The 12,221-nt window shown below is 43.9% G+C and overlaps 1 protein-coding gene across 7 annotated transcripts in view; it reads left to right on the forward strand.

Annotated features, from left to right (window-relative positions):
* Positions 1 to 104: 104 nt before the first annotated feature.
* Positions 105 to 12,221, forward strand: part of TAF1 (TATA-box binding protein associated factor 1) — a 30,515-nt gene continuing 18,398 nt past the window's right edge. For 4 of the 7 annotated variants that reach the window (XM_054075882.1, XM_054075885.1, XM_054075881.1 and 1 more), the window contains exons 1-17: positions 105 to 263; positions 374 to 491; positions 1,772 to 1,888; positions 2,874 to 2,993; positions 3,435 to 3,676; positions 5,725 to 5,943; positions 6,377 to 6,595; positions 6,780 to 6,981; positions 7,103 to 7,219; positions 7,616 to 7,783; positions 7,899 to 8,026; positions 8,127 to 8,234; positions 9,057 to 9,230; positions 9,329 to 9,502; positions 9,587 to 9,691; positions 10,940 to 11,140; positions 12,005 to 12,146. In XM_054075882.1, coding sequence (XP_053931857.1) covers positions 138 to 263; positions 374 to 491; positions 1,772 to 1,888; positions 2,874 to 2,993; positions 3,435 to 3,676; positions 5,725 to 5,943; positions 6,377 to 6,595; positions 6,780 to 6,981; positions 7,103 to 7,219; positions 7,616 to 7,783; positions 7,899 to 8,026; positions 8,127 to 8,234; positions 9,057 to 9,230; positions 9,329 to 9,502; positions 9,587 to 9,691; positions 10,940 to 11,140; positions 12,005 to 12,146 — 2,680 coding nt within the window. In that variant the 5' untranslated portion in view covers positions 105 to 137. The other 3 variants (XM_054075884.1, XM_054075887.1, XM_054075886.1) reach the window with 2 other exon arrangements.

Here is a 12,221-nt window from a genome sequence, read left to right on the forward strand (position 1 = left end):
ATGAGCTAGTGGGCAGGGCCTGTAGCGCAGTGACGTGCCATTTGTGGGCGTGGCCTAAAACGGAGGCGGGGCTTGTGTGGGACGGGGCGTGGCCGCTCCCTTAGGGCGCGCTTCCGGTTCCGGTCGCCGGCGCAGTGATGTCGGACTCGGAGAGCGAGGAGGAGGCGGATGGCGGAAGCTCCGAGCCGTTCTCGCTGGCCGGGTTTCTCTTCGGCAACATCAATGAGGCGGGGCAGCTGGAGGGGGACAGTGTCCTCGATAAGGTGCGGTGGGTTGGGGGGCGCGGCGGGGCGCGCCGGCGGGGGTCCCGTCCCGGGTCCCGTCCCGCCCCGGGGGTCGGTGCCCCCGCTGGACGCGGCTCCGGTCCCTGCAGGAATCCAAGAAGCACCTGGCCGGGCTGGGGGTGCTGGGACTGGGCACCTTGATCACCGAGATCACAGCCAGCGAGGAGGAGAGCCCGGAGGGCGACGGAGCCCACCTGGACGAGGAAGGTGAGGCCCCGGGGCGGCGAAGGCGCGGGGAGCCGTGGGGGCAGAGCTCTCACGGGGCGAGAGAAACGCCCCGAGTCATTAGGGCTGTAGGGATGAGGGGTTGTTACCCGGCCAGAGGTGCTCTGGTGAGCGTCTAGCCTGCTCCTTCCTACCAGAGCGAATCATAGAATCGTTGGGTTGGAAAAGACCTTTGAGATCATCGAGCCCAACCGTACCTGTCCACTGCTAAATCATGTCCCCAAGCACCTCATCTATCTACTTTTTAAATACCTCTAGGGATGGTGACTTAACCACCTCCCTGAGCAGCCTCTGCCAATGCCCGATAACCCTTTCAGTGAAGAAATTTTTCCTAATGTTCAGTCTAAACTTCCCTGACTTAACTCCTTCTCGTCTTATTACTTGGGAGAAGAGACCAACACCCATCTCTCTGCAACCTCCTTTTAGGTAGTTAATGATAAGGTGTCCTCTCAGCCTCCTCTTATCCAGACTAAACCACCCCAGTTCCCTCAGCCGCTCCTCATAAGGCTTGTTTTCCAGCCCCTTCACCAGTTTCATTGCCCTTCACTGGCCATGCCCCGGGACCTCAATGTCTTTATGATAGTGAGGGACCCACACTGTTGCCCAGTCAGCTCTGCCCTGGCTCTCTCCCAGCCTTATAAGGTTTTTATAATTTGTCTCTCCTCCCTCATAAGTAAGTTTATTCTATGTTTTCCCCCAAGTTAAACAAGCCAGATGATACTCTAAGAGGATTTGACCAATGCCCTGACAACACACAGTGTGAATGTTGGGCTGTCCTGTGCAGGGACAGGAGCTGGTTGCTGTGATCCTTGTGAGTCTCTTCCAACTTGGGTCATTCTGCGATTTGGTGTGATTCTGTGATCCATGGCAGAGGGTTGGCACTGGATGATCTATAAGGTCCCTTTCAGCCCAAGCCATTCTGTGATTCTATCCTTGTGGCTCCCTTGCAACTCAAGGCATTCCATAATTCTATGACAAGGCTGTTTAGTGCACTGGGCTGTCGTGTCTCTACAGTTTCACTGAGTGAAGGATGATCCATGTGCTAAAGTTGGTTACTTAGTGGTCTTCAGGGGAAATTCAGAGCTCTTGGAGCTTTTGATTGGAATGAGGGGAAGAATACTCCAATGGGAGATGTTAATTAGGTAGTTTGTTCCTCTAAGGAAGAGACATGTAGGAAAGGATTCATATGTACATAGTGCAGTCTGAAATTGGTAATATGTATTGGGGTAAATTTTGTGTGATTGGATTTCTTTCCTTCGTAGGCTGGGTTAAGAGCACAGAAGATGCTGTTGATTATTCAGACATTAATGAAGTGGCAGAAGATGAGAGCCGTAGGTATAAGCAGGCAATGAGCAGCCTGCAGCCAGTTCGAAGACCAGGTAAACGCAAGCAGCATCACAACTCTGCTGTGAAAGGTGTCTGGGGACAATGGGCCTTGACAGGCTCTCACACGCGTGACTTTGTGGCTTTTCGCTCCTTGCTTTCAGAGCCCAACATCAGCTTTTGTGAAACTGGGTTGACTGGATGAAGCCACTGCTTAAAGTCTTTCTTTTTTTTAAGGCATTAGTTCCTCATTAGAGTTAAGCTGTGTTCAGAAGAAAAACCAAGATCCTCCTTTTCCTCTGGGATCCCCTGCAGAGAATACCCAAAACCTGCTTATATTTCCTTAACTTGTGTTCTTAAGAGGAGAGTTATGAAGGAGGCTCGGAGCTTCTCAGACATACTCAAAGATAAAGAATAAGATCTTTAGAGAGTCACTTCAATCTTACTATCTGTTTCCTGTTTTACCCTTGAATTCTTCTTCTGAAATGATTCTGGAATTACTTTCTGCATAAGGCACTTTGGTTCGTTTATTGGTCCCAGGGAACAGGTTTGCAAAGGCATGCAGCTTTTTGTTCTCAGGAGCTGATAGTGCCAATGCGAAATCATTGCATATTCTTTAAAGCTGCCTTGCCCTTAACCTTTCTGTTGAGATATTGTGGTTAGGAGGATGTAAAAGTGATTTGTGCTTTTTAACCATGCTTTTTCACTTCTTTAGCAGCTTTATTTGCTCTGCAAGTCGTCAATAACGGGGGGTGATAGCAGAAAAGAAATAGATATTTTAAGTACTTCAGTCATCTTTCTGTTCTGTCTTTTAAGTGCTTCTGTCATCTTTTTTATTTCTTCCCACTGTTTCTTAAATGTCAGTCTGGCAAATGAGTTTGTGCAGGAAGCTGAACTTGTAAGAGTTTTTCATCTAGATGCTAATGAGAAGACACAGTCTTCTCGTCAGCTGGGACAGGTGTGAGGCAGTATAAATGGGAAGGGGGCCTGGTTCCCTTTTATTGTCTGCTTAATATGGAGTCCTCTCTCCTGACTGGTTAGATGAAGATGAGGATGATTACGATGCTGACTGTGAAGATATTGATTCCAAGTTGATGCCACCACCACCACCACCTCCAGTACCTGGAAAGAAAGAAGATGAAAAGGATGCAGCTGCCACTGGTGAGTGTGGGCTTCCTTCTTCTCTCTGGCAATGTGAAAGTCTGAAGGAAGCAGACACTGCAGTGTAGCAGTTAGTTTTGCAGCAAGCACCCTGCGTCATCAAAATTTGGTCTGCAGACTCCATCCTAAGGTGGGTCTTTGTCCTGATCTATGTTATAGGATTGTCTGAAATGTAGGGTGGAATATTGTATTTCCAGTGATTGTTAAAATACTGATATTGACGATGAAACTGCTTTTTTATCTCATCCTCTCAGTTGTGGCTGGGAAATGCACCTGGAACGCTTAGGATAAAATGAAAGGTTAAACCAGAATGGTACTCATAACACCTGCAGAAGCTTAATTTTGCATAACTTGGTATAAACAGTAGATGTGGCATTACGGGGTTGTACTGGGGGCCAGGGAAGAAACTCCTTTGTTTATAAGGTGCTTGTTCTATTGTAGTATCTGAAGATGGAGACGGTATCATTTTGCCCTCCATCATTGCTCCTTCCTCTGCTGCCTCCGACAAGGTGGATTTCAGCAGCAGCTCTGATTCTGAGTCAGAGATGGGACCTCAAGAAGCCAGGCAGGCAGAATCCAAGGAAGGCAAACTCACACTTCCTCTTGCAGGAATCATGCAGCGAGATGCTACCAAACAGTTGCCAAGTGTTACAGAGCTCTTCCCGGAATTTCGACCAGGCAAGGTATTGTAAGAGATATGTGGAAGTGACAAAAAATGTGTCATGTAAGCCCTCTAAATATGAACTGTTACAGTGTTAAGGGTGTGTAGTGGGTAACAGCATCGATGTTCTTGCTCTCCTCAAGGCTTTCTTTAGTTTCTGTGTGCTGCTCTTTCCAGACTGCTTAACATGTAATGTGTTTCCTGCCGTTTGTGGGAGCCTCTCAAAAAGCATCCTATAAATCAGGGTGTGAGATAATGTTTTGCTGTTCTGTAAGACCATAGCACAGGTCTGTTGATTTGTGAAAACTGTTTTTCTGAGGTATTCGAACACTTACGCCAGGTGATTAAAAGGCTAATGCTAATCTGTCTGCTTTTTGGCTTTTCTGACAAATATTTGCTCCTCCTTTCATGCTGTCCTGAAATTGACGTGCTCTTCCTGAAACAATTGCGACCTGTATCCTTTACTTAATCCTCCCTCAAAACTGCTCTGAATATGGATCAAAAGTTAGTTCATTGACACAAGTTGGTTGAAAGAAAGACTGGTTTTTTTGCACAAAGCAAATTAATTCCAATACCCCCAAACAGCAGGTGTAGTCAATAACTGTTTTGAAACTTTTTAAGTTGTCGAGGGGAGAGGAAATATGGGAGGGGAAGGAGAGTAGAGGTGAGCTTATAGTTGCCAAACAGATGCCTTTGAGCCAGGATAGCTGGGTTTTATGTGTACCTCCATCACAGGCTTTGTATAAGGAGCTAAGCAATTTGCATAATAAGATGTCACATTTTGATTATTTAGCTGCCCTAATAGAAATCTAGGTGACGTTCTAGCACAGAAGTGAGCCTTCTGGATGCTCTTTTAGCTTTTGCAAATCTGGTGTTTCCTATGTTGCTGTGTTTTGGTTGGTGTGTTCCTTTCTTTGGTACTGGAGTTGTAATGTCGGGGATGGGATGGGTGTTGAACGTGCCCAGTGGGCACAGAACTCAGCACAAGCTGTTAATGCTGATGAACACTTCTCATCGTTAATTCATGGGCACAAGAGCTGGCAGAGCCTGAAATGCTGTAGGCTTTGCTGTGAGGGTTTGTTGACATCTGAGAATGTGCGTGTTAATGTAGCACTGTTTTCTTTAATGAAACCACTTAAAATAGCATGTGGAGAAGCAAACTTTGTGTTTCATTGAACTGTTAGCAGCCTAACTGTGTCTGAGACCTTTGCCCTTGGTGAAAGGTCACTGAAACTGGTAATCAAGGAGAGTTTGGGGAAGAAGGATAATGTGGATGTGGGCAGAGATGGACAGAGTGGTCATAGAAATATTATTTCCTTTGTAGATCAGCATAACAGGTTAGCAGGAAATGTTAACAGGCTGTCTGTTTACAGTACTTTGGTTCTCATTCCTTTTTACTAACTCTATCAGTTAATGTGGGAATAATGCTTTCCCTCTTTTTACAAGAGTGCTCTGAATAAAAAATTATCAGTTCTTAAAACCAGCAATCGTAATCATAGAAGATACAGAAGAGTTTTTCATTAGTGCAGGTTTTGAAAGTGTGCAGCATGCAAATAGGGGAACTGCATTATGATGGAAATAAAACCGAATGTATTGTTTCTGGACTGTTGTATTTGGTTTTGTCTGGTTGCTTAAGAAATCTCTGCTTTATGTAACTGTCTTCTAGCTTTTTCTCTTTTCCTAATAATATTATCGACTCTTCTTTCATATCCATGGGCCTTTCTAAAGCTTGAGGGTTGTTCAAAATGAGAATAATTATTTCCAGGCAGTGTCTTACGACATGCCCAATATGTAAAGGTGATCATTCTTCCTTCTGAGTTCCTTTGTGCCTGAAATTAGGAATAAATCCTTTTGTAAAGAAAGGATCCATCAAAAAGATGTATCGGAAGCTTTTTGTCAAGCGCAACCAAGAGACTGTTGATTGCATCAGGGGCTGGGATTGTAGCACAGGCCAGGCTTCTGTATTTGAGTGCTCTGGGTTTTGTTTTTACTGCATTTCATGTGAGGGAAAGGCAGACAAGCATTCCATGGTGTTCTTTTTCCCTCTGACCTCTTGTCTTCCTATTCTAGGTGCTGCGTTTCCTGCGTCTCTTTGGCCCCGGAAAGAATGTTCCATCCGTTTGGCGTAGTGCCCGAAGGAAGCGCAAGAAGAAACATCGGGAGCTGGCACAAGAAGTGCAGATACAGGAGGGTGAAGTTGTAGTTGAGAGTGGAATGGAAGGAAAATCTCCTTGGGAATATGAGTTTGCTGCTCCTCCCCCTCCTGAGCAGTGCCTTTCAGATGATGAGGTGGGATATCTGAGACTTAGAGAGGGTCGCCGGTTAGCAGTGGGGGTAGCAGTGGATTGGACAGCGACTTGTAGAGTGAAGAGCTTTTCCTCCAGAACAAAACTGGAGGGCAAGGTTGGCTTTTATTCCAGCTGTGCAGAAGCTCTTCTCCAAATACTAGTCAGTGACGTCAGGTGTTTGCTTCTTACTGAGAAGGCTGCATCTGTGGTACAGAATCAATAGGAGAGCCTATCCTCTTTGTATCAAGAAGAAATCTGTGTTCTTGGAAGTCTTATTGCAGAGCATTCTTAAGGCAGCTAGTAAGTATGGAAAAGCACTTCTTAGAAATTCTTTTTTTCTCTGAGAATAAGCTGGGAAACTTGGAAGGAAGAATCTCTTATTGACACTTAGGTTCACCACCAGTGTAACCGTTCCCTCCTTTGCTGTGATTCAGATTACCATGATGGCACCCGTGGAGTCCAAATTTTCCCAGTCAACTGGCGATATAGACAAAGTGACAGATACAAAGCCCAAAGTGGCAGAATGGCGCTATGGCCCCGCACAGCTCTGGTATGACATGCTGGGGATCCCCGAAGACGGCAGTGGATTCGATTATGGTTTCAAGCTGAAAGAGAAGACGGAGGAGGAGGTTAAAGGACGCACAGAGGAGGGGGTGAGAGGAGAACTGTGGGGAAGGTGTGGAGATGTGTGTGGCACTGGGGAGTGCTGTGCAATGGAGCTTGGTGATGGGAAGGTGGATGGATGTGCATCATGCACAATGAGACTTAATTTTTCCCCCTTTAGTTTCAAAGTATAAAGTCAATGCAGGTCTTCAAGTGACTATTCTTTCCTTTCAGGTCGAAGGCTTGGTGGATGAAAAGGATGATCTTCTGGCTGATGAGCACTTCCTTATGGTGACACAGCTCCAGTGGGAGGATGATGTTATCTGGAACGGAGAAGATGTCAAGCACAAAGGGACTAAGACACAGCGGGCAAGTTTGGCAGGCTGGCTGCCATCCAGCATGACTAGGAATGCCACTGCATACAATGCTCAACAAGGTAATCAATGGTCTGATACGAATTGTATTTACTGTAGTTGAGCTGATTTAAGGCAGTGCAATGCTCCCTAACCCTCGCACTCAAGCTAACCTTTCTTTTTCTTTCCTTTTTTCTTCTCTAGGTTTGAACCGCAGTGGCTCTTTGCTCAATCCACCAATTCCACTAGCACAGAAACCAAATGTAGCAGGAGTTCTAGGTATAGCAAAGGGCAAAGAAAAACAGGTCCCTGAACAGCAAGGTAATGAGGATGTCAGCCGTTGGTCTAAGAGTAGGTGGATGTGACACAGTTCTGTATAGCTTTGTGTTCTGTGTAATAGCGGGGTCCTCTTTTGGCAACAAGGTGTAGATAAGAGATGCTTGCTTGCTCTAAAATCTGTTAGAGGTTCTATTTCATTCTTGGAGGTTCTTTGTATTTCGGTGGAGCAAAATCTCTAAGCACTCCCCACTGAGACTTGAGACTCTGCTTTCTCTTCACTTAAATGATGTTTTCTTTTACCTTTGGGAGGTCTTGCCTCAGAAAGCCCTGAAAGATGGGAAAGGTTGAGGGAATGAGATGTGGGAATGCACTGTGAAATGGTTTTCTGCCAAGTCAGTGTATAAAACTCTTAAAAATTCTACTGTATTATTGTTGCAGTTTCCCTGGATGAAGACAAGCCCTGGTACTCTATTTTTCCAATTGATAACGAAGAGTTAGTATATGGCCGCTGGGAAGACAATATCATCTGGGATGATCAGGCAATGGAGACCTACTTGGATCCCCCTGTCTTAACACTTGATCCAAATGATGAAAACATAATTCTAGGTATGTTTATGGCATCCAGGAGTTTCATTCAAATGGGAAGAGACAGGTGAAAATAGAAGCAAGGATTTGTAGTCACACCATGATGGAAATTTTGTGTGATTGCTTGTATTTTCAGAAATTCCTGATGAAAAGGAAGAAATGACTTTGAACTCTCCATCCAAAGAGAACAAGAAAGAATCTTCTCTAAAGAAGAGTCGAATCCTGTTGGGAAAAACAGGTGTCATCAAGGAAGAACCACAGCAGGTCAGCAGAAGTTTTAGCACCTTGCAGGTTGGGAATGACATGGAAGGAGTGACTTTCTTTTTTTTTGACACTTCTTTCTGTGTGTTTCAAATGGATTTAGAACATGTCTCAGCCAGAGGTGAAGGATCCCTGGAACCTCTCCAATGATGAGTTTTATTATCCCAAACAGCAGGGACTTCGAGGAACCTTTGGAGGCAACATCATTCAGGTAGTCACAGTAGGAAGAGATAGAATGTCTTGGTAGGTGGTCTCTAGCTGAAAATATGATTTAACCTTTGTAAAAAACCCAGAATTTAGATTACAGCATGTCAGTTGCGCGTTTGAGAGATTTTTAATATTGTTTAATTAAAATGATTATAGAGGAGTTTGAATTAACTTTTCTTGCCCCATCAAACTGAGGTTTAGGTGCTAGGTCTTGCTGTATCCTACTTGCTGTGCTTTTGTTTGGTGTCTCTTTCTGAAGCTGTAGTGAGAGATGGGAAGTGTTTTGGATGGTTGAAAGGTGAGACTGTACTTCTGGTACTAGTGTGTGTTTTAATCTGGATATCATAAATATAATTTAGAAAGCAATGAATCTTAACTACTGCTCACTTGCCCTGGGTGAAGAGGTGATATTTTTTCCCACATTCACTGTGGTATTCGATGACCTCTTCTAAAACCTGATTCCGGCCTCTTCTGTAACTGGGAAAAATCTATGTAATTTCAAATGCACTTCTGTCTCTGTGATAGTGATAATGGCTTTGCATGCTCCTAGTTAATAAAAAAACCCTCTCTTTGGGCACCATTTGAAATAGTAAAATTAATGTTGTCTCTGTACAGAAAGGAAGGATCTATATACAAACCTAAGCAGCTTCTGTCAGAAGGCAGCATGTATGATACCAGTGCAGTGAAATTCACTTGTTATTACTGCTGGCAGACCTAAAAATATTACGAAGTTCTGCTATATTGTATGTATGGTAGTAGGATAGGAGGATGATCTTGGTTTTGTGGTGATATATGTCCCTCTTAACACGTTTTGTTCCTGTGGTAGCACTCTATCCCAGCAGTGGAACTTCGCCAGCCGTTCTTTCCCACCCATATGGGTCCTATGAAGCTCCGACAATTTCATCGGCCTCCCCTGAAGAAATACTCTTTTGGGGCCTTGTCCCAGCCAGGGCCCCATGCTGTGCAACCACTGCTGAAGCACATAAAAAAGAAAGCCAAGGTACAGTTATTTCCCTGTATCTGATTCCTGCTGTGGCTCCATTTGCACAGCTGATCCGTTTGTGCTGTTTTCCTAATTCTCTCTTTCCACTGGCACAGATGAGAGAGCAAGAGCGTCAGGCTTCTGGTGGAGGTGAAATGTTCTTCATGCGCACACCGCAGGACCTCACTGGCAAGGATGGAGATCTCATCCTTGCTGAATATAGTGAGGAAAATGCTCCTTTGATGATGCAGGTTGGCATGGCAACAAAGATTAAAAATTACTACAAAAGGGTGAGTACATGGGTTTTTCTGTTGGCCTGTGATTTTCTTCTGACTCTCGCTGAATGCTCACTGCTCCTTCCTCGCACTTTACAGAAACCTGGCAAAGATCCAGGAGCTCCAGACTGTAAATATGGAGAGACTGTTTATTGCCACACTTCTCCGTTCCTGGGTTCTCTGCATCCAGGCCAGTTACTGCAGGTGAGAAAAGCAAACATAAGAAGACAGAAAAGTTGAAGGTGGAATAGTAGGCAGAATGTTTTGTGCCCTGTTTATTGAATTCCAAATAATGCTCAACTTCCAAAAGAAGACATTCAGTTTCATTTTGAGTTTGTCTCTGCTTACTGATAATAATGAAGTTCTTGGGTATGTTTTTACCTCTTAGTTTTGTGGTTTTTAAAATTGTAGGAATGATAGGAATTGCAGGAAGTGGCTCTTCGCTGCTTAGCTTTGTAATGGCATTAGAAATAGGTGTCAGAGGGGCTAGAAGACATTTATCATGGTACAGGATGTGTGAGCTAAACCTTATGCATAGTTTCTGAGAATTGCACTTCCAGTTGTCTGCTGGATGCCAGTAATTAGTCAGGTGTGTAGACTTCTGCTTTTATGAGCTTTTCTCTGCTGTTGAAGTGGATATAGTGGAGATAGGGAGAGGAATTCAGAATATTGTAAGAACCACCTGGTTACAAAATCCATGATAAATGTAAAGATCAATCTCTGTCAGTTAATGCTAGCTGCTCTTACTGCAGCAATAATTCTGTAAGGCAAAGGTTGGTATTGGAGATTTATTGCAAAACTGACAATGCTAAGAGGAAATCGGCTTCTGTAAAGCTTGAAGTGAGGATGGGGCCATCGCAGGGAAAGCTTTGCAGTGTGGATGAGGGTAGTGTGGGAGCATAACAGTGGGTAAGCCTTGTGAAAGCCCTGCAGGTGGAGAAAACCTTTTATAATAGAAGAATTCCACTTCCAGTATGTCTGGTGTCTCTTTGATGCCGATTTAAACTTTCTTACCTTAAAGTACTGAAATCTGCTGCTCTCTGCTTTTCTCGTTAGGTTCTTATGACCTTTCCTGAGCAAAGTCTTCAGTCTTCCTGTTGTCTTCTCCCGTTCCCATAATGTGCATGTGTTCTGGGCTGGTTTCTGTGGTTATGGTGTTCCACATATGTGTTCTTTCTGTACCTTCTTATAAGTCCATCCAAATAGCCCTTCAGACTCTTTCTGTTCTAGGTTTTCTTACGCTTTTTTGCTTCGTCCTTGGTTATTCTCTACATAAGCAAGGAATGTTCTGGTTGCACATCTACGCATACTGTGATATAAATGATGGTGTACAATTGGAGAGACTGGGTTGGGGTGTTTTGGGGTTTTTTTGAGATCTTTTCTGTAACTCAGTGTGCAAAAAAAAATTCATCAAAGCCTGATTTTCAAACTTTGATTTGTTTCTCATATTAGGCATTTGAAAACAACCTTTTTCGGGCTCCTATCTATTTACATAAGATGCCTGAAACAGATTTCCTGATTATCCGGACACGACAAGGGTATTACATTCGAGAACTAGTGGATATTTTTGTAGTTGGTCAGGAGTGCCCGCTTTATGAAGTACCTGGTCCCAACTCCAAACGAGCCAACACCCATATCAGAGATTTTCTGCAGGTATGTGATAAGAGACAGTTTGGGGATCTGAGGTGTCTTTGGAGAAAGTCCATGACATAGGCATGGGCCTCATGTGGATGGCCTTGATTGGAAAAGCTCGTTGCCCTGCTATGGCTCCCTTTTTTTGTTGTTTTGTTTTGTTGTATGGAGGGAGCTCTACTGGAGATGGCTGTTAACCATACGGAACATTTTAGTTGTCACTTAACCAATTAATTACAGCATGCTACTTCTGTTTACTTGCATCCTATCTGATAAGTATACAGATTGTTAGGTTATATTAAAGTGTAGGAAACTGAAGAAATTAGAATGAACTTTGAAGTGGTTATGCTGGATAAAATGAAAGTTACGTGGGTTTTACTAAGGCAATTAAGGGGCCTTCTTGCAGTCCTGTTACGTAACAGAATTAAGAGTCGCTTCCTAGGTCTTTGATTTCCTGGCTCTCGAGGCATTTAAGCTTCAGGACTGTCAGTGACCATTCAAATAAATACTCCCAAATTTAGATTTTGGAGAAAATTTCTAGGAATTCACTCTGTTTAATTCAAAATTATAACTCAAGAGATATTTCCAGAGCAGGAAAATCCATGCCGTTCCCACAGTTCAAGTTTCTGTACCAAAGCAGGAATGTTTTCTCTTGTGATAATATGAATTTTTCAAGCCAAATACGTTTTCCACATGTGATTCTCAAAAATAGCTGAACATGAAGCAGACGGGTGGCTTGGGAAACTTTATTAAGTAAATCCGTAAGAAACAATGGGGTTTAAGTAGCAAGGCTGAAGTAGTCACTAGGAACAGCATTGTCTGTACCGTCTTTGCAGATTTGTTGTATTCTTTCTTTGAACATCACAAATCAGTCTTGTTCTGTAGGTTTTTATTTATCGCCTCTTCTGGAAAAGCAGAGACCGTCCTCGGAGAATTCGCATGGAAGACATCAAGAAGGCCTTTCCCTCGCACTCAGAAAGTAGCATCCGAAAGCGGCTGAAGCTTTGTGCTGATTTCAAACGCACAGGTATTTAAGGATTTTATGGGGCAGTCAGCCATTCTTTGCTGCTCTTGGAATTCCAAACAGAGCAGGAGGAGACAA

Source organism: Cuculus canorus, chromosome 10 (genome assembly GCF_017976375.1).
Source record: "Cuculus canorus isolate bCucCan1 chromosome 10, bCucCan1.pri, whole genome shotgun sequence".
NCBI lineage: Eukaryota > Metazoa > Chordata > Aves > Cuculiformes > Cuculidae > Cuculus > Cuculus canorus.